We start from the raw sequence: 26,190 nt of genomic DNA, 5'->3' as shown, positions 1-26,190 counted from the left end.
CACGAATCCATCATTATTTCAACAGGGAAAAAAAAGAGCTAGCCTAGTATAACTCGTATTGTGCCTAAGTGCTTCATATCACAGGTGAACTAAACGCTCGGGATTTGTCAGGGACAATTGCTTCAGGGCTTCAGAGGATGCTTGTCGCGTGAGAGTGAGACGGCCCAACGTCGGCCCAATATTGAAACGGACATCGTGAACTCCACGGTACAGCGTATGGCAACGGGAACAGTTTGCTCTACTAACATCACTACGTACACGCCAACACGCCAAACGAAGAATTAGAATCTTCCTGGAAAACTGTTCCTGGAAAGCCCAAGCGCGCGATGCTGATGCACTGCGGTTTTGCTGCCTCGTCCTGGCATCTTCAAAAATCGGCTTTTGGCAAGGAAAATCGACAAACCATCTGGAGTCTCGTGTGACAGCTACCTAGAGGCCGGGTTGTTGATGGGCTTTCCCCTCACAGTGTGTTGGACGTTAACCAAACTAGGAGTAGCTATTTGATTTGCACCGCATAGCGCAACGAACCGAACCGGAGACTATACCTCCCCAGATGCGCAGTCGCAAACAAACAACCTCTTCCCAAGTGGTACCTTAACTGGTAGTTAAGCGATGTAACTGCGATTCGAATCGTACCGAAATCGTGCACAAGTGGACCACCACCGGAACGACCAAAAACTTCCTTTTACTTCAAACTCCACCAACCGTTTTGCCCGCTCGAACTACAAAAACTGAGAACTACTTGATCGTTGATACATCTCACATCTACACGCTCACGTTATCACTTCACCGCTCCTTACTCTATGCCACCTCCCACCGATCCCTCTCGTCTCTGTGACAATGCGCATGGACACACCCGTATCCTTTCGTGCACATGATCATGATGATCAGTCTCTCCCAACACTGCCCAGTATCTATTGTTTCATATTGCCCAAAACGACGGGTAATAGTCTGTGTGTGTTTATGTGTTTACCCTTGATCCTTCTATCCTGTCCCTCTCCCCCTCCATATCTCTTCCCTTTCATCATTGCGCCTTTCGTTCCTTGCACCGTAGCATTGCGTAGTTGTATCTCTAATGTACTTACCTACTATGATCGTTTATCTGTGTCGGCGTACTGGTGCTCGGTAGTATCATTCAATGAGGATCTCTATAAACTTTGCCAAGCGTCACCTTGTCAGCTCCAGTTGGCATAGTTTATGCACATCCTCATGAAATCATGTTCTTCGTCTGCTGGTATCGCATCATTCGCTACGCTAACTGTTCCATGTAGCTTGGGCTATTGTTCTCTCCTAACCAGTCGTCGATAGCTCCCGTTTCTTTACGGTCTCATACTAGGTAGTCGTATCGACACTCTCTCCTCTCATCTTTGCACTACTAGCCAGGTTGCCGGGATCTCTAAAACCTCTTTAAAAAACTAATCTCATCGCGCGACATGAGCTTCCCTAACGGGCTCCTCTAACAGTTGCGTCCATTAGCAGCTGATTTCTGGCGCCATAATACCCTAAAGTCGTACCCCATCGATCGCTTCGCCATCTTCGCGTCACTCATTTTGTGCTTTTTTCTTGTGTCATTTCACTCCGATCGCAACTCGTTGTACGCATCGGCCGAGCAGAGTTAGCAACAGTAACAGTAACAACAACAACAACAACAACAACAACCGCAACCGTGGCAGTTCGCATTACGCGACCGATGGACAATCGACCGTTTCGGCTAACCGAGGAACGCACCCACCGTAAGTGAACATACGATCGAACCTGGTCCCCCCTTCAACACTTCAATCACCTATCTTCCGCAGACGTGCACGACCAACATTGAAGCCGTCGCAGAACATCGTCTCGAAGGCGCAGGAGTTTGTCGACATTTACCGTCATCCGCCGACTCGCCCGGAGCCACTGTACCCGCAACCAACGCCCGACAAGACCGCGGCCAAATGCCGTAAGGATGTGTGCCTGCTGCCCGATTGCTACTGCGGTGGAAAGGATGTGCCCGGGGAGCTGCCGGTCGAACAGGTGCCCCAGATCGTACTGCTCACGTTCGACGATTCCGTCAACGATCTGAACAAGCAGCTGTACCAGGATCTGTTCGAGCGGGGACGCGTCAACCCGAACGGTTGCCCCATTACGGCCACGTTCTACGTTTCGCACGAATGGACCGACTACAGCCAGGTGCAGAACCTCTATTCCGACGGACACGAGATGGCATCGCACACAGTTTCGTAAGTGCTCGTGACCTACGGAGAATATTCCTAATACACAGTGCTAATGGGTACGCTCTTCCGTTTTCCACAACCAGGCATAGCTTCGGTGAATCGTTCTCGCCGAAGAAGTGGGCCCGCGAAGTGGCCGGCCAACGTGAGATCCTGTCCGCGTACGGTGGCGTTAAGCTGGAGGATGTGCGCGGCATGCGCGCACCGTTCCTGTCGATCGGTGGCAACAAGATGTTCAAGATGCTGCACGACTTTAACTTCACGTACGATTCGTCGATGCCGGTGTACGAGAACCGTCCGCCGAGCTGGCCGTACACGCTCGACTACAAGATCTTCCACGATTGTATGATTCCGCCCTGTCCAACCAAGAGCTATCCAGGTAAGAAGATCGATCTGCTGTTCCCCTCCACGGTTGGACACATTGTACTCATCCGATCCGGACAATTTTTTTGTGCCCAGGTGTTTGGGAGGTTCCTATGGTGATGTGGCAGGATCTGAACGGTGGCCGCTGCTCGATGGGTGACGCCTGCTCCAATCCGCCCGAGGCCGACGGTGTGTACAAGATGATCATGAAGAACTTCGAGCGTCACTACACGACCAACCGGGCACCGTTCGGGCTGTACTACCATGCCGCCTGGTTCACGCAGCCGCACCACAAGGAAGGATTCATACAATTCCTGGACGCGATCAACTCGATGAAGGACGTGTTCATCATCACCAACTGGCAGGCGCTGCAGTGGGTCCGAGACCCGACACCGCTCTCGCGCATCAACTCCTTCACGCCCTTCCAGTGCAACTACGGAGTAAGACCGCATGATGGCCTGTGCCTGCCTACCCATCGCACGATATTAACCCCCTTCAACTTCCCGTTTCACAGGATCGTCCCAAGCGTTGTAACAACCCGAAGGTATGCAACCTGTGGCACAAATCGGGCGTCCGGTACATGCGCACCTGCCAACCCTGCCCCGACATCTACCCGTGGACCGGCAAGACTGGCATCCGTTCGTCTCGCATCGACAACGACATCGAGGTGGCCGACACTAACTAAGTCATACACGGGGGAATGGGTCGTCGCGGCTGCTGCTGCTGCTGCTACTACAGGCAGTGTGAAGTTCATACTTTTTCTTGGAAGAATTTTTTTCTTTTGCAACCACACGCAAACTGTCAGTTAAAAGAAAACTAATTCGAACCGGAAAGCTGATCGGCCACTGCCCTATTGGCAGTGGTAGAGTAGTAGTAGTAGTAGCGCCGCAACCATCCAACGTTCAAAAAGGCACCTCTGAACCAACTGATAAGGATTTGCGGCTGTGTGCTTCCCTTAAACTAAATGCAACATACGCCATTATTGTCGACATGCGAACGGCTTCCGTTCGGTGAAGGAGGTCTTTAGGAGGCCTCTGCAGCGGAAGCGGGCCGCGTTGTACTTGTACCCTTCTGAACATTCATCACCCTATTCGCTGCACGCCGCCCCTTTTCTGACTTAGGTAGGAACTATCGAACAGAGCAAGCGTGTGGACATGCTGCCTGCCGGGCTTAGATACTAATTCTAGTGTATGATACTATTTTATTCCACTATAAATTATTAGAAACTAGGGACGATCTTTAGTGGGCGTCCTGGGGAAGACAAGTGGCAAAGGCTTAGATGTAAAGCACTTCTTCTGGCAAGACTTTTGATTGTAAATAATTTTCGGCTACTTACAAAATTATGTTAGACGAGGAATCCTGAAGAACAAGAAACAAATTCCAAAACGAAATTTCCATTCTTAGGCCACCTGTTTGAACCTGTAACCGTTTCGCAGGATACAAGAGCAATACTCATGCAATATGTATTTTTCTCTAGCTGTTAACCATGTTTTTCTTTTTACTTTTTGCACCGTTTCTACTAAGATGCGTTTGTTTTTTCCTTGTCCTACTCCTTTTATTTACGTCCCTTAATTTAAGAACATTTTTTGTCGTTTTTCTTCAAACTCACGAAACTGTTGCACTGCTCACAGTGATGATACGGTACACATGCATGTAGGATGAAAGGGAACACTTTAACGTGATTGGAGTAGTGCACTGCCATAATGAAAGGAAAATTGAAGAAAAAGAAACAAGAAAAAAATTGGAAAGCACCATTTTTTTAGAGAGAGGGGGGGGAATTATAAAAGAGAAGATAATATTAGAAGAGATAAAAACAAATGAAATGAAAATGAAAAGAAAATGAAATGAAAAAGAGGAAAGTTATAAAAGAGAAGATTATAAGAAGAGATGAAAACGAATGAAAAAAAAGGGTGAAAGTTGCACTAATTTCATCGAAAGGAATGATTGAAACAATAGAACAAACTAAAGTGAAAAGAGAACTTAAAGTTCCTGCTAAACGAAACAATAAGAAATGATTGAACAGAACAAACGAAACATGAAATATTAAGGAAAAACGAAACAAGTTAACAAGTCACTCAATAAGTATCGTCGATCGCCGACCGTTACACTGGTGTCCAGTTCCATCGTTTATTTTATCACCTTAATGTTTCCCACTTACCTGTCCCTGTGTGTTGGGGAAGTATTGTCTTTCTTCCGGTGACGGTATGCTTTCGGTAAAAGGTTTAACTGATTTTTTTTTTTGCTCTTCAAACTCGTATCGTATGGAAAAAAAATTAAATGCTAAAATTCACCGACGATGGAACGCATACCTTTCTAACGGTGAGCCTGCTGCTGCTGCCAGCGGGCAGAGCGGGCGAAGCGAACCTACATTCAACTCCCAATCAATCAGCCGATCAACAAGGCAGCACACATGCGCCCTTTCACACTGACAATTAGACGACAGTATTGTGCTAGTGCGCGTTCCGCAACACGCAAAAACAAACCTGACATGTGACAATATTTATAGTTTTTTTTTTTTTGCTATAGGCAGTAAATTATGTGGCCGAAAACCCCCGGGGCACAAACGACAAGCAAGTAGTGTAGTGAATCAAGAATGAATGCTTTCTGTAAATAGATCATCTATAGGACCCCGTCCCGTAAGCCTGGACGGGCGAACGTGGCAAACGATCCGTTCGAAGCGCGGTAAGAAGTGTGCTCTCTCTCTAATGGCTCTAAGCAAAAGGGGGGAATCGGTAAGAACTCGAATGGAAAATCGAAATAATGCTTCGATTCAAGCTTGTAAAACACGATGTACCTTGCTGCTGCTAGAGTTGCTACGTGACCCTGCTACCCTTCTTCCTTTATATTATTGACAAACGCCCGGCACCAGTTTGGGGTTGCGTCCGCACTTAGGTCTTTACCGAAAATGTATTTTGTTTTTCGTCTACTTTGTCTACGTTTGTGTTACTGTTTAGCTGGTAGGAATTCTATGACGAACCACGAGACACGTGCATGAAACGTGCGTCCGAGCGAGCAAGCGTTGGTGTAGTGTAGTGCAGTACTGGTGGAGTAGCGGAGTACGAACAATGAAATAAAATAAAATAAAATTTTAATCGACATAAAAGTAAATGGCTTGTGTTTGCTCATTTCGTGTAACTGATATCACAAAGCTAAGGATTGTTCTAGTAAATCTATCTGGTAAGAATTGCTTTCAAAAGATGGCGATTCGCAAGCTTCAAACGAAATTATAATGCCCAATAATTTGCCTTTGACAAATATTGGGTTTATCATACATAAGCTGTTAGCGGGTTATATTGGGCTGTTAGGTTTTTCTTCAGATATGAAAAACTTGTAAAATCATATTAAATATCTTAACCTCTAAAACTCTATCACACTCGAACATAGGAGATTTATATCGTCTGTGATTAGCTCAACCGAAGTTCGACTCCAATTACATGAAGTTGTCTAGTCGAATTTGTCCTTTAGTCTCTCACTCTCTCTTCAATTCTCTCTCTCTCTCTCTCTCTCTCTCTCTCTCTTCTTGTACGACCTCTAAAGGTCCTGTCTACTATTTCTGACTTACTAGACTTAATGATACTATGAATACCAGTCAGTGCTCACTATGAGGGGTACGGTCCAGATGGGATTTTAACCACGATCTTGCCGTTTGTAGGCGAGTGTGTGGCAGATGGTGAATCACGGGTTGTGAATCACTGATGATCGCAAAGCGGAGATGGATGAGCTGTAGTTGAAGCTCGAATCTCTTCACTATTGAACACTATTGAAACTATTGAACTATTGAGCAGAAACTTGAGAACTATTGAAACTATTGAAACTGTGCAGACATACAAGGAAGTGGTCATTATGACCGATTCCCTTACGCCGGGACAAGATAGCTAGCGGAGCACGAGGACGGAGAGATCGGGTGGAGACGTATAGGCCTATCCAATTTCAGCTGGCTATCTGACCAGCGATGAGGACGGCACTGGCAACAGACCGCCGCTTCTCTAAAGACGCCAACCCTAGAAGTTGACATCGGGTGTCATAAGAAGGAAGGGACTGATTGGAGGAGCGGAGAAACCTCCCCAGCGTCTTATACACTCTTTTTAGGATGTGCTATCCAGGATGACAGCAATGTCATGGATCGCCTTGGACCGTGCAAAGATTTGAGAGTTTATGGGGAATGGTGCCAGGATAGGATTGGGGGATATAGAGATAGAGATGACGGAACACTTGTCGAAGCTGAGGGAGAGGCAGTCGGAAGAGCACCAGAGAGATAAGTAATCTAGAAGTTGTTGCAGGGTACGTTATAGGGAGAAAAAAATTTCAAATCATCAGCATAAATTAGATGAGCGTTTGAGGAGGCGAAGACCAGGACTCATGGTCATCAATGCTCAAAATGCCAGGACTCATCCCTCCTCAACATTGTCCATTCCCTTTTATCCTTGCAGTGCAGACAAAATATTAGGGCTACATCGATTGATGTTGGGCAATTGAAAAAAGCTCCATGATTTTAACCACCCTACAGTGCTCTTCCACTAAAACACATAACATTCACTTAAAGAAAACACCAAAATATGATGAAAAAACTGAAGCTTTATCGCTTGAAGACATAGATGACGAGGTAAAAGGATCAAGATTTTGTCAAAAGATTTTTAATTAGATGCACACCATCAAACATTTTTCTGGAGTACATTATAAAGATGATATAGACATCATTAGTTTGCGGTGACCGCCCCTTCGAAGTCGTCCAAAACATCACCTATCTGGGGTCAAAAGTCAGCACCGACAACAATATTGGCGTTGAGTTACACGCAAGGGTGCTGTGGCTGCCAACCGGTCATACTACAGCTTGAGGAAACTTCTCCATTCAAAATATGTGTCGCGACGGACGAAGATACGGCTATTCAGAACATTTATAGACCCAGTACTCAAATACGCCTCTGAGACATGGACTCTGTCCAAAACTGACGAAGCCCTCTTAGCCGCGTTCGAGAGGAAGATGCTCAGAAGGATTTTTGGTGGAAGAACAATGAAGGAGCCGCTACAATGACGAGCTCTACGAGCTGTACGATGATCTCACCATCGTGCAGCGCATTAGACTCGCCAGGCTCCGGTGGGCTGGTAACATGATGAGAATAACACCGGACGACCCAACCCGTAAAACCGGTAAAATAATCAGCTTTATATTAAACAAAACAATTAGTAAAAATTGAGAAGTAACACTTTATTTTGACAGTAACTTACGTCTTAATAATTACAATTATCTGTTAAATAATAATGATTGTATTTATATCAAATGATATAGGATATTCGTATCATGTATTGCCGTCGAACCAATACATTTATACTGAGAGCATCGTGAGAATCTATCTATGGAAGTACTCAACCATAGCATGCTGCCATCGACCATGAACGCCAGCGACCCCTTTTTCCGCTTTTCTAATTTTCTTTTCCAATTTGAACGAAAGGTTACGGTCAAAGGGTCGTCAGTATGTTTCATAAATATCAAAACACAGCCACTCACCTGCACACACACACACCCAGTATAAAACAGACCGCTCCAGCTGCGGTCACCTTTTAGTTGTTCCTGCTGCCCCTAGCGTGGTAGTAAACTCTCCGCAATGTTCCTTCACGCTTTCTTAGTTGTGTTTTATCTGTGGAGCTTTTTAGTTGGTATCACGACTGCCATACCTTCACTACACCACCCGAAACGTTTCAATGAGCAGCTTATCAACTACAGCGGCCGAGAATCCACGAACGGATTCTATGAGCTTGCGAGCGAAGCGTACTACACCGGTGCGTACGACGGTACACCGGTTGAGGTGGAAAACAAATCGGACACGTGTCTGTGGGAGGATTGCTACGAAGAACCGGACTGGCCCACCCGTGAACGACGCCGCGTAGATCCTACGTTCAGAGGGCATCCAAAGACGCGCGAACAAATCTGGGAGCGTAACTTCGCACACGTCATCATGGACAATCGGCAAACGCTTTCGCTGGTTACGCTTCTCAACAAGATCATCCTGAAGTACCTTTACCACTGCGTACCGATCGTGCTGTACGATACGTATGTGGCCACCACGGAGAACTACATCCTCGAGGCACTGTTTAGCGATTTTCCCACCAGCTACATCACGGGCCGCATCGGTCCCAACTACACGCTGGACAATCCGGCCATTCTGGAACCGTTCGGTCCGCAGTGCCGCAGCTACATCATCTTCCTGGCGGACGTGATGATGACGCGTAAGGTGATCGGTCCCCAGCTGAACAGCTACGTCGTGCTGATACCACGCTCGAGCCAATGGAAGCTGCAAGAGTTTCTGGCCGCGAAACAGTCCCGCGATATCATCAATCTGCTCGTGATCGGAGAATCGTACTCGGTCGATAAACGCATCAACAACGAGCAACCGTACGTGCTGTACACGCACGAGCTGTACATCGATGGGCTCGGTGCTAACCGGCCGCAGGTGCTTACCTCCTGGATCGGGAACAAGTTCTCGCGCAACAATGTGAATCTGTTTCCGAAAAAGTTAAGGAAAGGTTTCTCCGGCCATCGGTTCACGGTGATGGCCGCTCATCAGCCACCGTTCATGATCAAGCGCCTGTCGACGGACGGTGTGGGCAATGTGAATATAAGGTGGGAAGGGCTCGAGATACGGCTGATGCGTGCCATGGCTCAGTATCTTAACTTTACCTACGACATTGTGGAGCCGTCGAAGTTGGAAATGGGGTGAGTAAGGCCGGCCATTATTGGTAAATAGCATTAAGACCAACTGCTCTCCCAATCGATCTAGTCCGGGTGATGCTGTTGTGGATGAGATACAGCGACGGCAGGCCGATGTAGGGCTGGCCGGTATATACGTGACGATCGAGCGTAACCTTGCCACCGAGATGTCGGCATCGCACTCAACGGACTGTGCAGCCTTCTTAACACTAATGTCAAGCGCCCTGCCAAGGTAAGTCCAGTCCAGTATAGGTCCGAAAATTAGAACTCACTAGCTTTCGATTGCAGATACCGTGCCATCTTAGGACCGTTCCAGTGGCCCGTATGGGTAGCGGTGATCCTCATCTATCTGTTGGCCATTTTCCCACTCGCATTCTCGGACAAAATGACTTTAAGACATCTGCTCGGTAACTGGAGCGAGATCGAGAACATGTTCTGGTATGTGTTCGGCACCTTTACCAACAGTCTCACCTTTCAGGGCGAGAACTCGTGGAGCAATACGAAGAAGACCTCCACTCGCATGCTGATCGGTAACTATTGAATGAGCTGTTCTTTAATCAAGAGCGATCGTATACAAGAACTGATTTCAGGTATCTATTGGTTGTTTACGATCATTATCACCGCCTGCTACACGGGATCGATCATCGCCTTCATCACGCTTCCGGTCGAACCGGAACGTGTCGACGGGGTGGAGCAGCTTAACCGTGGGTTCTACCGTGTCGGCACACTGGATCGTGGTGGTTGGGAGCGTTGGTTTCTCAACTCAAGCCACAAGCAGACCAACAAGCTGCTCAAGGATCTGCGTTATGTGAGCAGCGTCGACGAAGGCATCCGGAATGTGACCGAAGCGTTCCTTATATCGTACGCCTTTATCGGGTCGAAGAACGAGCTAGAATTTCTCATCCAATCGAACCTCTCACATCAGTACGTAAAGGCCAAGCGTTCGCGTCTTTCGCAGTCATAAAACCTCCCCCCCTCTCTCTCTCTCTCTCTCTCTCTCTCTCTCTTCGCTCAATTCTAGGTTCCAAAACAAACGGTACGGTCTACACGTGAGCCGCGAATGCTTTGCCCTGTACGGTGTGTCGATGGTGTTCCCACCCAACTCCGTCCACCGCGATCCGATCAACAATGCGATCCTTTACATGCAGGAAGCGGGTCTCATCAGCAAACTCAGAAAGGACGTAACGTGGGAAACGGTCAAGACGAAGGATGGCCACTACAAGGAAGCGTCCGTCGGTGATGTTTTGCGCACCACGGCTCCGTCCGAGCGGGGTCTCACACTTGCCGACACGGAGGGTATGTTTCTGCTGATGCTGTTCGGGTACGTCGTAGCGCTGGGTGTGCTCATTTCCGAGTGGGTCGGTGGCTGTACCAACAAGTGTCGGGAGGTTTTGAAGGAGCGTGCCGAGCGGTTGAAAGCGGCCGCAGCTGAAGTTGCTGCAGCTGCCACCGGCAGTGATACGGCCTCCGTTCCCGAGTCCTCTCGATCATCAGCGAACGAGAACACACTCCGAAAACGAACCGGCGCCAATGGTACGGAAAGATCCCTGCCAGCGAGCAATAATGGTTCGGCAAAGGTGCGTCGCATACGGCTGACGGCGGAAGATCCTCACAATGAACCCGAGCCCAACGAGTACGACACACCGGTGGATGGTGGCGGTAGTGAAGCATCATCCTTGCACCATCGCAGTCTCTCCGAATGCCTGTCGGAGGTAAGTGCACACACCATGCAGGAACTGTACAATGGGCCCGATCGGCGGCATTCCACGATCGTGTTCCTGGACGGACAGCTAATGTCGGAAGATGAGGCGAAGCGGAAGGTTGCTCGCAGTAAATCAAGACACCGGCACAGCTTAAGCTCCGTCCTGGAACGGGAGGTTAGCCAGCTGTTTCGATTCTTGGGCAAGGACTCACCGTACAGCTCACGGCAAGAGTCGAGCGGCGAAAGGGGTGGACTCGTCAGAAGCGGAGCCCGTAAGGAGGTGGAGGTAGCGGTCGAGATCAATACACCGGGCGATGTTGAAGGGCCACCGGCGCCGAGTGTGACAGGTCGCCGAAGCATCGAGGCCACATTCGGAGAGAAGTTACTACATTGAGATGTACGCTTGTATCGAAAATAGATTGAACCAGGATGTTTTGTAGTCATTCGTAGCAAGATTTATTTCATTTCGTATCAAAAAAGCTAGTGCAACAGCAGCCTTCCTCGCTTCCCTCTACTTTGTGCAATATCGGGCAATGAGCTGCTGCACATCACCGTCCGTCAGCCCAGCCTCACTGCCAAAGTCGCCGAAGAATGGTTGCTTGTTGTTCAGCACCGGGTTAGCGAGTGAGGCAGCACCGGCCAGCCGCGAGTAGTGCATCACACTGCCATAGTTGTACGGCACACCGTAATCCGTACCGTCCGGACCTTCGTATTTGCCAAAGTTGACCGCAATAAACTGAGGATCTGCAAGCGAATCATGGTGACGCGTTATTGGACTCAGGAGCTTCCCCACAATCCCTACCTTGATACTCCGGGCGAAGGTTCTGCGGGAAGATCTCGATAAAGTCGTCCCGATCGGGGCGGGACTGTTCGTGCAGGAACCCGAGCGTATGCATCATTTCGTGCACCGGTGTACCGACCTCCTGCATACAGCTGGGCGTCTGCAGGTTGAGCTGGTTAAACATCGGATCGGGGCTGCGGCCCACGTACGAGTAGCATCCTTCCGGCCGGTTCGTGATCGTTATGTATTGCAGCTCATCGCTGCGCGGTACAAACCGCACGCAGGTCTTCTCCTCAAACTGGGCGAAAGCGGCCTTCAGGGTTTGCGCTTCTCCTTCAGCTACAAAAAACAAAGCGGACGTGTTAGCGTACAGTTCGAGCTCAGGGAAAGGAGCTTCCTTTCCAACTTACTGAAGTTGGCACGGATCACGTACGGCACTATGCCATCGACCCATAGATCGATTTTCAGTGGATCGGTAACTGCCAGACGACCGACTTTGGACGGCCGCAGCAGAATATCGCCCTGGTAGTAGTGGCCAAATCCGTACTCATGCGGATATCCCGGACTCTTCCGGGGATCGTACGACTCAAGACGTTTGCCTGCAAGAAGTCGCATCAGTGAGCTTTTGTGAATTGATAGCTTCGATCGGATTCTTACCAACTTCCTTGCTCGGTTTGGTGTACACGGCCAGATCTAATCCTAGGGTAAGCTGCACAAGGCACAGAGCCACCACCACGTTCATGAGGTAGTTCAACGGTTTGGTTGCCATATTCGGGTGGTGATTGCACTGCGAAAGCTCAACTGCGGCTGATGGCTGTTCGTCCTCCATGGTGGAGCTTTTATACCCAAACTTGTGGCAATAGTTCCAACCAACCGAAACGCCAAAAAACGATTCCAAAGCCCAATAAAATTCAAATGAACTACCACGATGCGTACAGCAATATCTCTGCTGTCTGATCAGAAGGCGTGTACGAAAGTGCATACGTGTATTATCGCTTATGCGCTTTTCGGTTCTACGGCTCTGCATTCGTCTACTACGGTGGAGGGCTCGGCAGCCCAATTCAGTTCTGTCATTTGTTATCACACAGCTGTGGCAAAACAATGCAACCAAGCAACCAAAACCCGTTTTGTTGAATAAACTTTGTCTGGATTTCTTCCGGATTTGAGGTTCTTATTAGTTCAGTATCGCCAATGTTGGCTAAACGAAGTTAAAATACGTTATCGCCATTTTTATTCATAACTTTATTTATATTGGGCTGAGTTAACTTGTACAGCACAAATCGTGTTACACGTTTTCGAATAGCTGCACGGCATCTCCATACGCCTTACGCCTCTTCAGCATACCACAAGACAAGACAGTTAATGAAGGTAGCGAATGTGTGAGCTGCGCTAAGACCACTTACACACTTAGTCATCGGACGCTACAACTGCTTCGTGGTCTTGGCCTGTTGCAATGATCCTCGATCCCGTGTGAAGACCGGCGCCGTTATCGCCTCGGCTAACGGGACCGCCACGGAAGATAGGCTACAATGGAGCAATTGTAAGGACTTTTCCTAGTGAACTATTGCAAATTGTTGGTTAGAAGATTCGGTTGAATGAAAGGAAAAAGTTCGAACGAGATAGAACTCTTTAGGTTTGAATTAGATTAATCTTACCTAACGTCAGCCGTATCCCAAGCCTTGAAGCGTCGTTCGTTTATCTGTTTAATATTTCCGGACCATAAGATCGCGTTGATGGTCCCTCTTTTGTTATGATCCTGACGAGCTTGAGTCATGAGTCTTGGAAGAATGGTGATGACCAACATCACATGTCAGGTGAAGGTTCCCTTTGCTGAAACCAAGGACAAGGCGCCTGGAAAATGGGCTTGCCTGTGTTCGCTTCAATCTGGTGCTAGAGCGGGCTGCCCAAGGCAATATGGATGGGATTTGATTCCCGGTCCTGCCGTGTGAAGACTGGCACCGCTATCGCCTCAGCAATCGCCCCAAACCCAGGAGTCTTTTTTTAAACCCCCGAAAATCAAAGCTCAAACCCATGAAAACATTACGCAAATACTTCTGCTTTCCACGGTATGCCAACAATTTTTTCATTTACATTATCAACTAAACTGCAAGCCCGAACAGTTCCGAACAACCTATCACAAACGACCTGCTAAGTGGCAAATAATAGTGTGCAAAACGGAAAAAGGTAAGACTGTCTTTTTCCCGATAGCGAGTGTAACGTGTGTAAGGTCGTGTAACTGCAGCTTAGATAACGTGCCATAATTGCTAACAATGGCTTCCATTACACCGATGTACAAGAAACATGTCATGTTTCATGGATCAACTTCCAGTGGCGCGCTTAAAGTGAACCACAGTCACAACAACAATTATTCAATCGATTGCCGGTAGTGCAGTCGATTAGCGTTTTCCCCGATTCGATTCGATCGCAAAGAGCAGCTGTTAGAATGGTGTGTAAAATTGCAACCACAAGAAAAGGTACAACAAAAAAGTGTCTTCATTAGTTCGCTCATACTCGCCTGGAAGACGCCGATTATGTCTCGCTGGGTAATGTTTTCCGTTCGTTCGCTAACTTTTCAGCTAACCTACGGCTTTCCCCCCATCCCCGAGCCAGTCTTCCGGTAGTCGGCCGAGTAGTCAATGGGTGCTGGAATGAGCCATTAGGTTCGGTGGTGGATCGACGATGCGTAAAATATGTGTGTCACCGTATTAGCCTTTTTTCTTTAACGTTTGAAAAATGCTTTCCCTACAGTGAGGGACAAAAAGGTAAGTGCATCTTGAAGGTGGAAAATTTTTCTCTTTACGACCATTAGTGTTGAGGCGCTAAATTTGCCACATTAAATTTAGGATAGATTTACGCGTGATTATTTTTATTTAACCTCCGTAAAATATGATCTACTAAACTGTACAGCCCCCCGTACAGCTCCATGCTCTCCAGCCGTGTGGTGAAGAAATTCTCCCCCCCTTCCTCGACTACTAATGAACGCGCGCCATTGAATAGATATAGCTAACCACCTAGGCAAGCCCGTTCATAACTTGCCCTGCTGACGAGCCTCCCACCACTTCCGATAAGCAAACCAGAACCGGCAAAGGGGCAGGGTTCACGTATAAATATCAAACGACCACTTTAAATCTAACACCAGATAGTCGCCAACAGTTCGGCCGACTCCACTAAGTTGTTCGTGAATGGTGCTGTGCCAAGTGCGTTCGTTTGAAAGTTTTGACAGTCGGAAAACACCACCACCAACCAGCGAAAATGATCGCCGCGAGTAGAACGATTCTAATGATCGGTGCACTACTACTGCTGCGGATCGTTCGGAACCCTTGCTCGGGGCAACTGTATCAATCGGAAAGTGCCGAAGTAGGTAAGTGGAACAGCCTCGTCAAGGAGCGATCATCTCCACGCGATCGACGTGCAATGCGCCCCGCAGTGGTCGTTGACGCTTGAGTGATCGTTCCAAATGGTTTGACAGGTCGACGGGTGCACAACTATGACAGCCGGTACCAGCAGCAGCCGGCACACGAGCTTGGCTTCGGGTACTACTACCAGGGCGACATTATGCTGCCGACCGATGCCCACCAAAGCCAGGACCGGCTGTCGATAGCCGAGGAGCATACGTCCACCGTTTGGCCGAACGCGATCGTACCGTACTACATCACACCGAATGATTTTAGTAAGTATTATGTTTAGAATCGTCACGAAAAGACGGTCTTTTCCCTATAGAACGCATTACTCTTTTCCTTTCCAGCACCGAACGAGGTGCGTGTGATCGAGAAGTCGATGAACGTGTTCCACACGAAAACGTGCGTCCGGTTCGTTCCCCGAACACCGGACACTCCCTACTACGTGACGATCACGAACCGTCCGGCCGGATGTTACGCCTCGGTAGGACGCGCCCTAGACAACAGCCAGAATGTGATGAACCTGCAGGCGCCCGCATGTCTGATGAGCGGCACGCCAATGCACGAGATGATGCACATTCTGGGCTACCTGCACGAGGTGAGCCGTCCCGATCGGGACGACTACATCTACGTCAACCGTAGTGCCCTTGAGCCAAGGTATCAAAGTAAGTCTCTCTTTGGGGAGTTTTAATAAACTGTTTGATCGTAATCATCTTGTTTTATACTGACTTTATCTAGCGGAATCATTCTATCGAAACAACTTTGCCAAGTACGAGCGAGATGTTGAGACGTACAGCATCGACTACAACTATGGCAGCATCATGCACTACACGCGGTTTGCGGGTGCGAAGGATCGCTCCCATCCGGTGTTGGTGAATTTGGTAAGTTGAAGTAGATTTAGTACATCGAATATACCTCTTACAAATTGCAAGTTCCGCCTTCTTAATACGGCCTTCCTGCCAACAGCTTTATCATATCAGAATCATAGCAGGATCAATTGGCTTAAACTGTTGGTGGGAACGAAGACATATTTTTGCAGATACTGAAGTGATCTAGCCTCATTATTCTAAACAATTTTGAGATATCAGACACTTGAGGGAATAGCAGATCTTCGAATATATTGGGCATGGCTTCTAGGCGTTATACAGGACATTTGTTCCTTGGAAAATTGGGCCACGGACAGGCACTTCGTACTTTCTCCTATCCTTAATGCTCGATCGTCGATCTCCTTACGGCCTTAGTAGCGAACATTAAATTACCAGGTCTTGGTCCAACATTGTATCAATCGGTTCTTGTCACCCATGGCCGGAACACCTCGACGCCTCTCGTGAGGAAACATTATTCACAAACCACTACCAGAAACAGTGTACCTAGGACCCTCCGATCACCTAGGAGCTGAAGGATCGTCGGCGAGGGAAATCCTGTTGTTTCCCTGTTATATTGCAATTAGAGGGGCCTCAACTGCCATTCAGCTCGAGGCCGTGTCCAAATATCTTGACCACCACCGACTAGAAGAAAGAACGTGTTGTTAAAGCCGAATCATTGGACTTTACCAGGTGGAACCGTCGCATTTTTTCCGTAAGTCCGTTACTTGCAGTTGGGGCGGTTCGGTGACTGAGGCGATAACGGCGCCGGTCTTCACACGGGGCATAGCCGGAGTTCAAATCCCATCCAGACCGCCTCCCCGTACGTGAGGCTGACTTCTTTACTTCGGGTAAAATTAAGTCACAGAAAGCCCGAAATATGGCAGGCCGAGACCTCTCGAGGTTGTAGTGCCAGGGAAGAAGAAGGAGCTGACAGAGGGCAGAGTTCTCGTCATTACAAGTCACTAACGTATGCCTTCAAAAATTAGATCTCTCGTACTTTTAATTTAAGGAAACAATTCTCTTCTTCTTTCTTGGCCTAACGACCGCTTCTCAGGTCATGGCTGCCACTTCTGACTTGCTAGACTTAGTTGGAAAGTCAGTTCACCCTATGGTGGAATGGCCCAGATGGAATCCAAAGAAACATTTCTATAACTTTATCAGTTAATTTCAAGCAACTATAGCTTACAATTGAAAAATTCCTCAATTATACCGAGGCACATCCTTAGCATCGATTATAACCGGTTACAAATTATCTCTCTTCTCTTACTGGAGAGAAAGACAAAAACTTCTATACCTAAGCTCCTTCCAACATTCATCCAAACGGTGAAGATGGCCGTCCAGCGGTATGTTTCATATGTCTCAAAATTCATCAGGCTCTGATGAAATGGATGCCATACAACACTGCTCGGTAGAAGCCAACGTAGGATTATTTTAAGTAAATCATTCTGGGAAAATTATTTGAAATCACTTTACAAGCCTCGATTTCGCCACTCGGAGAAGGGAAGACTCTATTTTGAAGGACCCCTGCAAAATCGATTCAATTGTGTCGCTCTTCACCACCGTCCAACATTAGTCTTATACTACTTTAACTTACCTTTCTTCCAACAGAAACCATACGACGAACCCGACTTCGGCAACCGCACGCTCAGCCCGTCCGACATCGAAAGCATCCAGTTCCGGTACTGTCGGAACGCTACCGGGCTCTACTGGTTGCAACCATTCCAACTACTTACCAACCCATTCTTCAGCCACCGATCGTCCAGAAGGTTTGGTTAGCGCAAAGGATCCCTCCCCCCGCCCTTGCAATCACTTTCTTTCGCTCACTGTTCAAATTCTAATATAAAAAAAAAACTTCACGCAGATGTCAGATGTGTTCATCAAAGTGTTCTTGTTATTCCATTTTTTTTCCACATTGTTTTACATTACGTAGTTTCACTATCACACCCCGGTTTTAGTTTTCTCTCCCTCTGTGTGTATTTACCTCTCATGCGTTACTTTCTTTTCTTTTCCGTTTAACCGTGTTATTATTACTAAGAATTAATTTTTAGCGCACTATATTACACATATTGCCAATTCGCGTGTTCTCACTCGAAACAAAACCGAATTATTGGTGAATCTTCTTTACACAAGGAAATAAACCGCTTCCTACTTCGATCACCGACCGTGCGGTGGCGCTGTGATCGGAGTCGCTCTATTACTACTACTACCACCACTACTAGTGCTACTAGATCACCAGCAGCAACCGGTGCTGTGTGTGTGTGTGTTTGTGGTGGTTTTAATAATTGATTTAAACTAGAACTAAAATTGGATTAGAGGTTCTGCTGTACGTAAAACAAGAAAAACATAATCCTCTGCCAAGATTTCTGGGGGGAGGGTCCCTAATGGCGTGTAATTTGCTTGATTTGAATGATGTGTACACACACACACGCTATATTATAAATATATAGAATTAGCATCATTTTTCAACGCGTTTTTTTCCCCTCGTTCTCCCATCTGAACTGCTGCTTCCCCCGCCTGCTACCTATACTCATTCGTATTGAGGACGATTCGGTTTTTTGGTGTAATTTGATTGAGAGTTCTATGTGTGTGTGTCGGTGGTGTGATTATTAGAAAACTCTTTTACCTCCATTTTCTCTCTCTCTCTCTCTACTCTCGGTTTTACACACCCCTGCTACTGTGATACCTCCTGTTGCAAAAACTTTGAGCACTCCAAAAACCTCTCTCTCTCTTTCCACTGTTTTATTTGTTATTTTAAGTTATAAGATTTTATTTTTTAGTTTACTGTTTGACCGCATCTCCTTCTCAAGCTGTACAAGAGAGCACTGCTCAAATTGTTTAACTCACGCGCCCGCCCTCTCTCTCTCTCTCTCGCACACGCATATTAAAGGATGAGGTTACTTTGTTTTTTAATCGATCCACGATTAATGTTGCTAAATGTTTTGCCTTAATATGTGTGTTTTGTCTGTACTAGTAGCTGGGTTTAGAACATCTGATCTCTTCTTGCTCAAGCTCCGTACAACGGAGCAGCATTCTTCGTTAAGTGTCATTTAAAATTTCCAACCGCCATTTGCTTTCCTCTTTGACGACACTCAATTTATGTTTAATATACCCAATCGTAATGCATCATACGCGTATTTTTATTGCAATATGTTGTAGGTTCCGAATATTGGTTTTTCGTATTTTTCATTCGCTCTACGCCGTACGTGGTTTAAGTGGTAAGATGAAGAAAGCATCTCTTATTCCGATAATTGATTTGCAAAATTTCACAACTTTCTGAAGTTTCTGTGGTTTCGTATAATTTACTGCCTTTGACGTATGTATATATATAAAGTTTAATAAAGTTTTATTCACGTCATGCTATGACTTTTATATGTTCGTCGCTGGTAGTATTTTACTCTTATACGGTACGGTATTTTTTACCTTTCTTCCTGAAATGTGGTGTGTGATAAACATATTATGCATGGGACCATTTCTGCAGTGCGTCTGTCTGTTATACACTTCCTCCGCGTTTTGGGCATTTTGAGGTATTGATTTTTTGTTATTGTTTTTTTATCATATTTTCACGGCTACCCGGTAGTCGTTTGTGATTTTTTTTCACTTTCATAATAATGTGCATTTTTTTTTGAAGGGTTGAAGAAGAGGTCTTAAGTTCGAAACTCAGGCAAAAAACAAAATAGCGAGATCTGTAATACGATGATGTTCGTTTTAAAAAATGTCCACCTGCTTTTTCTCTCGCTCTCTCTCTCTTTCTCTATCTCCATTTTGAAAGACATATTTGTTTTGCTTTTACTGTTCCGCAGTACTGCCGACTCGTTCAAGAGCACCCATAGACACACTGTGGATGTATTTCAGTACACAGTGTTGTTTCGACAGAATTGTTATTCAGAATTGTTTTCTTTTCGATTAACTTTTATTTTTCATATAAATGTTTTTTTTTTGTCGTTGCAGATGATATAGAAGAATGCGATATAATGAGAGCTTAATGCTTTTAGCACCATTTTCCAGTTTTTTGCTTCTTCTTCACGCGCAACAAATAAAATTATTTGCGAGTTAGGTGGGGTTTCGCATTGACCAGAAGTCAAAGGGCACCACCAGAGACGACACAGTGAGCAGTTAATTGGAGTTGCCAATTGGATGACAAAGCGAAAGTATGCGTGTCTGCGAGTGGTGATGAATAAGTGAACCTTGCCAATTCCTGTGGATGAGGAGGTGTATTACTCTGTTTCTACATCCGTGAAGTCCGAGTGTGAGTGTGTGTGTAAGGAAAATTGGGAAAATTGTCGAATAAAATTGGTTTACTTTATACATTTCGTGGAAAGAATTCAAATCCTCTTTCCTGCCTGGGTTCTTGTGCTCTTTCTCTTGCCTTCTCTCCCTCCCTCCCTCTCTCTCTCTCTCTCTCTCTCTATCTCTCTTTCTCAAACCTATATCCTCGCTTATTCTAATCCTTTCCAGACCAATATCCTATCTGTACACAAACACTCATTCAATAAACCCGCGCTGCAATCTAATATCTTCATTCAAGCACCCACATTCATTCAAGATGGACCACCCCGTTCACTCCAATAGATAAGTAAAACTAGCTGAATCTAGTGTGTCCTGTGTGATGATCAGGTTCCTCGTTCCTGTACAAATCCCTCCGTTATCGTTCACACACTCTCACTCGCTCTCTCTCTCTCTCTATCTCTCTCTCTCCTTATCTCATTCATACACGATTGATTACTTTTTGACCAAAAACACACGGGAACTATTGTCTACACACTAGAGAGGAGATCATCCCTCCCTTTTGTGTGACATTAGTTCGCGTGTCCTGGTACAAAATGGCAGTGATCTACTGGTTCATTCCATATACATATATATTTTGCAATTTATGCGGAATTCTATTAAATGTTTTTTTGTTTTTATATTTTCAATTTGTACACTTTGATTCTTTTTTTAACTTATACACAAAAGAAACCGTTGTCAATTAGATGTTTTAAGAGGAAACCCAATTCGGCGGCCAATTGTAAATCCCACTAAATTGCAGAACATTTTGTCGCACCAACGGAGTAGATCTGTTCACGCATATCCCCAAGCAGCACTGAGAGCGAGAGGCCTGCCACCCTGCTCAGTTCAAACGACTGCTTGTCTGTCTTCCCTAGCTCTTCCCAGGGTCCTACTCAAGGTAAGGCTTTCCTGAAATGTGACTTGACCTATCTGGTTCGCTTCCATCCTTTGCTCGGTATTCTTCTCGCCTACTTTTCTCCCCGTGTATAAAGTAAACCCAAGTATGGCTAATGTTTCTAGTTGGAGAAGAAGTCTGTGAAGATGAGAAATTTAAGGTTTGTTTTAGTTTGATGATATGAGCATAATTTTGATCATCTTGTGTCCGTAAAGGAAAAGGAGAGGTCCACAGCATAAAGTTGCCGTTGGCAAAGGCATAAAATGATACCAAGTGTTGTGACGGTTTTTGCGAAGAAGATCAGCTCGTTCATCGCATTTCATCGTCCTTCAAGGCTAGTCTGCGCCGGATGTGCAGGCTGGAAAAAGGGGGATGATGATGATAGGGATATGATGATGAAGTGCTTCATCGTGCTTCATCGATTTCTGGAAACGCTGGAAACGAATCCATCCATCTTTACGATTCGTATGTTTCTTCGTTTATTTCGGGGGAGTCCTCAGCAAAACGGATCTCCTTGATGTGCTTAAAACGTTTTTATAGGAAATAGATAAAAAAAATGGTAGAAACATGCAGAGAGTGGTATCAGAGCTCAAGTGAAACTCGACTATAACATCGCTCACTACTGCAGGCTTCTGATGAGCAGCTCTGCTGATCTCGTTCCGCAAATGAAGCTTTGAGTTGTCATGGCCCGGTGAAGGTTTGAAGAGGAAGACAATCCTCCCTCAGTGCTAGAAGTAAAAGAATGTAAATATCCAAAAGCATCCCCTGTGTTCCGCTTGCGGACCCGACTCTATGTACGATCGGAATAATCTAGGAAAAACTGATCCTCAAGATAAGTAGTCGCAATTAGCTGTAGGATCGATCGATAAGCTCTACGGATTAAGTGTCTGGCATTATTATGATGACTACTACGCCTGGTTTGTTGGTATATCTTTTTTAACGACATGTTCTCACAAAAAAAAACGATAAAAGTTCTCCAATTCTGTCTTCCAACTTTTCGCACACCGTAAATGGGGGGGGGGGGGGGGGGTGGGGAGTTTTGTGAGGACCTCTCCATGGCTCAAAAGAATGGCTCGAGAGTGCCGCACAAAATATAGCTCTTTTCACACGTAGTTTTAAGCAATGTACAATGGTCCAATGGATGTTTCCAACCAAGACAACTTCTTCACTACAACGTTCTCTTGTGTTCTGATCCCTGTTTCTAACTAAAAAAGCAGTTCAAGCACCAAACAGATTTCATAGTTTCCCAAAGTTGCAATTCTGCTTCCATATGCTTTCGAGGCGGAAAGACACAAACAAGGAAACAATTAAAACTATACATGAAAGACGTCTTGGGTCACATTGCAGACTGACTGACAACACGGACTGATGATTGGTGTTGCCTGCTGTTCCCGATTTTCCCGTGCCGTTTGTTGAGATCATATCTAAGGTCAGCTCTCTAACACATAACGCTACCAACTACTCAACTTAAACGCAATTCCCTTACCGCCTAATATAATACATTCCCGGTCCCAGGGTTGGACAGGACAGAGAGTGAGAGAGCGAGAGAAGAGATGTGGCAACAGCACGTGGATAAACGACATACTGAAACGAGAGACCCGTCCAACAAGAAGTAGATAAAAAAAAAAGTAGAAAAGCAATAAACCAGAGGGTACTCACAAGAACCGCTCGCGTATGGAGGACCACAAGATCAAATCAATTTCAAACATTGGTCTGGTACCGGTCCGGACATTCGTTAGGCACTCACAGTCCTGCTTGCTGCTACTTTCAAAATAGTGCGAATCTTGAAAATATCCTACTCTTCCTCCTGTGGTGTGCTCTGTGTACAGCACACGTCCCTCAAAATTCGTAACTCTAAAACTATACTACTGGGCTTGACCAAAACTGTGTCAACACACCACACACCACGACGACACGTTGCTGTTTCCGGGGCTCTATATAAGTTAGTTATCAAAAATGTTAACTTATTAGTTGCGCACTTTTTTCCCACCGACATATCATCATTCACGGTTATATCTTCGCCTATTGGTCTCTCGGCCTTTTTTGGTGAGAGAGGTCGGTTGTTTGGAGGTGTTCTGCATGGTCGTGCAAGTTAGTAGTTCTCTAAGTCCCCGCGTCCTATCCTATCTATGGTAAAGATTCAATAGAAGTCGGTAATGGTTGGGTATGCAAATATGCTCGCGAAAAAACCCCGCTACACAGCTTGTCTTTCATTTCCCGGGGTTCATCGACAAGTTGCTGCTTTTCCTGAGTTTAATTTGTTTTGCTGTCTTCTTGGCTTTAAATAATTTGTTTTCTTACTGCTCGGACTTATCGGAAAGCAAAGTGTTTGTTATGTGAGTCTCCATTGCATCCATTTTTGTTTGCATACTTTTAGGCGTTCATCACCCAGAAACGGGAAACAAGTGTGGTTACAATAGAGCTGTGTTATTTTATTGATTTTTTTCTTCCAGCAGCAGGTGGTCTTACAACCTCTGTACATTTCGTAAGATGTTCAAAAAATATCCTCTTATGAGCTGAACAATTTATTACTTGTGGGAAGCTTTACTAACAGACAAAACACACCAGGTTAAGACAAATCATTTCGTAACTCATCGTATCACGTGAAGGCAACTGATATGTGTGTCTGTGTGTGTGTTTCATGAAATCCAAAGAACCTATCTGATGACCTCAAATACAAAAATCGGATCGATCCGTTACACGCACACATTTGAACACAAATCACGGTTAAAAGTTAAACACGTTAAATGGCAGTTTAATGAAATCTCTGCCATATGGTGGTGGTTTCCACTATAACACATACACACACACACTTGGGATGAAATAAATTAACTACTTAAACGCTAACATCGCGACCACATCCGTACGCTGATGAGTGTTTAAAACAAAGCTTTTTTTTTACATATTATGCCATTTAGATGTGGGGAGTGTAAACAAAAGGTGGTTTTACAGTTTGAATGAAATAAACTTATGCACAAACCAAAGAATATAAAAGTCCTTTCGTTTTTTTCTTCTATTCCTTGACATCAACAATGCAGGCATTTTGGCTTAAGTTATCCCTTTCTGTGATGGATATGTGTGTGTGTGTGTGACATACTGCTAGGAAGTTGGAATCACCTTTCATTCGAGTGGCCTTAGAGGTTCCAAAGATAAGCGGTAACCCATTTACATCACTCGCTACCTCGGAGCTCCTCCGGGATCATAGCTCGGTCTATGAGCAAGCCCCTTTTTTGATCATCAGGCTGTAAAATCAGCCTTTACAGGACTAGCTCGATGACCGATTTATTCTTCTCGCCGATCCCCCAGGAATGGCAGAGGGATCTCCGCACGCTTCAGTGTAAGGCTGTACACCTATAAACAACCACGCAACAGATTGCCTTGGTGGTTCACAGGATTAGTGAATGTGTTCCTTACGTTCCATGTCCACAGAGACACAGCAGCTTACAGGCTAAGGTACACTGTGTTGCCGGCCGATGGTGGCGCATCAGAGAGGTTGTCCCACCCGACGACACACAGCACAGACATACAACAGCGTGGTTTCCACCTTCGACAGACTGTTATCACCTAAACGGTATACGAGACAATTTCGCTTCGTTTTATGTACAATCACTTTTTATTTAAAAAAAACAGGGGGAAACTGCTTATGCGTATGTGTGTGCGTAAGGTGCGTGTGAATTGCGTGTCGACGCATAACGATCGGTACCCGATCGAGAAGCGAAAAGGTGTCGAGGAGTCCTGAATGTGAGATCCGGAAGGAGTTAACGGATTATCTTGCGCACACACACACACACCGACACACAATCATATCACAACGTAGGGGGCGGGGGGGGGTCCTTGAATCACCCAACAAGTGTATTTTTGCGATTTGCTTTTCATCAACGTAGTGTATTCATTAAACGATTTTCCACACGCTGAAATCTCACAACGCAGTTCAGCCGGGCAGCTCTCTCTCATACGAACGAAGCGCGCGTACAAAAATGTGCAATTCAATAATATTTTTTTAAAAAGTCTTAGAGGTTCGAAAATCAAACAACAGAAAAATCTAACCCTGTAGATATACACAACCGCACATACCGCCGTGCTCTCCCTATTAGCATTCCAGACGTAGTTTACCTTTACTGGTAGTAGTGTGATTTTCCTGCCTTATAAAACGGCCGCTACTTCTCTCTAGCCTAAAACCTTCTTATTATTCTCCTATTGCTGAATTCTATATACTCTTTTCACAAAACCGTTCGTGCGCTCTCTCTCTCTCTTCTCTATATATATAATATATATGCAGGGGATACACAATTTGCGTACATTTGAACTAAATTAAAACTAAACTTACCGAATAAAACAATGTTACAATCGCGTGTTACAAGCGCACTCTCGCCGCGCCTGGTTCCCCCCTCACCCCCATAGACGGACGTTCTATGGAAGGTGTGTAGACACGGGAGCGAGCGCCATATGGATTTGGTGGGGCCGAAAATTGTCCGAGAGCAGATGGTGCCGAGCATGTGTGTAATTGTGGAGAGGTCGGTCTTACGAGGCCACCGAAGACACCGGCACCGAGCCACTGCTGGTGCCGCTGCCGGCCGTTGCAGACGACGATGAACACGATGCGGCGGTGACGGCGGCAGTAGAACTGGCAGTTGAGGAGCTTACATTTATTGCCGAACCACCGGCCGGAGACGATGCTGCGGGCTGCTGATGTTGCGGAGATTGCGCTGGTACTGCGGGCGCAGCAGCAATCGGTGGCAGTGGTGGTGGTGGTGTGTGCAACACAAACGCATCGTACACCTGCATCAGCTCGTCGAGCGTGTACTCTTCGAGACACACGAACCCTTGCAGGCCAGGCGATTGCTTACGCGCACAGCCCATACAGTGTACGATGTGACGCTTTTCCTGCTCGCGAATGAACAGAACATTGAACACTTCCACCTGGAGAAAAAAAAATCGGGAAAGAAACGCAGGCAGACGATCGGGTTAGTAAGAAGAGTTTTTTAAAACATTGTTTTCAAACAATT

At 46.1% G+C, this 26,190-nt stretch overlaps 5 protein-coding genes across 10 annotated transcripts in view; 3 read left to right on the top strand and 2 right to left on the bottom strand.

Moving 5' to 3' along the window:
• LOC118511674 (mucin-5AC) overlaps positions 1–5,678 on the top strand; it is a 141,010-nt gene extending 135,332 nt beyond the window's left edge. The window contains exons 10-14 of the mRNA XM_036055033.1: positions 1,614–1,733; positions 1,797–2,216; positions 2,294–2,586; positions 2,667–3,010; positions 3,085–5,678. Of these exons, the coding sequence (XP_035910926.1) occupies positions 1,614–1,733; positions 1,797–2,216; positions 2,294–2,586; positions 2,667–3,010; positions 3,085–3,255 (1,348 nt within the window). The 3' untranslated portion in view covers positions 3,256–5,678. The remainder of the gene's footprint in view (positions 1–1,613; positions 1,734–1,796; positions 2,217–2,293; positions 2,587–2,666; positions 3,011–3,084) is intronic.
• A 2,495-nt stretch (positions 5,679–8,173) lies between these two features.
• On the top strand, positions 8,174–11,417 carry LOC118511670 (ionotropic receptor 21a). The gene is made up of 5 exons (XM_036055028.1): positions 8,174–9,282; positions 9,347–9,508; positions 9,565–9,806; positions 9,867–10,200; positions 10,298–11,417. Exons 1-5 carry the CDS (start codon positions 8,174–8,176, stop codon positions 11,370–11,372), a joined length of 2,922 nt encoding a protein of 973 aa, XP_035910921.1. The 3' UTR covers positions 11,373–11,417.
• On the bottom strand, positions 11,382–12,868 carry LOC118511671 (zinc metalloproteinase nas-5-like). The gene is made up of 4 exons (XM_036055029.1): positions 12,417–12,868; positions 12,170–12,358; positions 11,781–12,098; positions 11,382–11,722 (listed from the first exon to the last, which is right to left on the bottom strand). The coding sequence occupies exons 1-4, from the start codon at positions 12,784–12,786 to the stop codon at positions 11,490–11,492; spliced, it is 1,110 nt and encodes a 369-aa protein (XP_035910922.1). The 5' UTR covers positions 12,787–12,868; the 3' UTR covers positions 11,382–11,489.
• A 156-nt stretch (positions 12,869–13,024) lies between these two features.
• LOC118511669 (astacin-like) lies at positions 13,025–22,820 on the top strand. Of its 4 annotated transcripts, XM_036055026.1 has the most exons (8): positions 13,025–13,943; positions 14,057–14,233; positions 14,336–14,521; positions 14,667–15,120; positions 15,229–15,429; positions 15,505–15,822; positions 15,896–16,038; positions 17,632–22,820. In XM_036055026.1, the coding sequence occupies exons 4-8, from the start codon at positions 15,012–15,014 to the stop codon at positions 17,797–17,799; spliced, it is 939 nt and encodes a 312-aa protein (XP_035910919.1). In that variant the 5' UTR covers positions 13,025–13,943; positions 14,057–14,233; positions 14,336–14,521; positions 14,667–15,011; the 3' UTR covers positions 17,800–22,820. The 4 variants fall into 4 exon arrangements, with proteins under 4 accessions (XP_035910919.1, XP_035910918.1, XP_035910917.1 ...); XM_036055025.1 differs by having other exon boundaries at positions 13,025–14,233; positions 14,679–15,120; XM_036055024.1 differs by having other exon boundaries at positions 13,025–14,233.
• Positions 18,035–26,190, bottom strand: part of LOC118511667 (histone demethylase UTY) — an 88,151-nt gene continuing 79,995 nt past the window's right edge. For 2 of the 3 annotated variants that reach the window (XM_036055020.1, XM_036055021.1), the window contains one exon: positions 25,016–26,104. In XM_036055020.1, the coding sequence (XP_035910913.1) occupies positions 25,706–26,104 (399 nt within the window). In that variant the 3' untranslated portion in view covers positions 25,016–25,705. Of the gene's footprint in view, positions 26,105–26,190 lie in introns of all 3 variants that reach the window. The other variant, XM_036055019.1, reaches the window with a different exon arrangement.

The sequence above is a fragment of the Anopheles stephensi genome, chromosome 3, assembly GCF_013141755.1.
Source record: "Anopheles stephensi strain Indian chromosome 3, UCI_ANSTEP_V1.0, whole genome shotgun sequence".
Classification (NCBI taxonomy): domain Eukaryota; kingdom Metazoa; phylum Arthropoda; class Insecta; order Diptera; family Culicidae; genus Anopheles; species Anopheles stephensi.
Note: the sequence above shows the minus strand (reverse complement) of the source record. Positions and strands in the feature narration are given on the sequence as shown.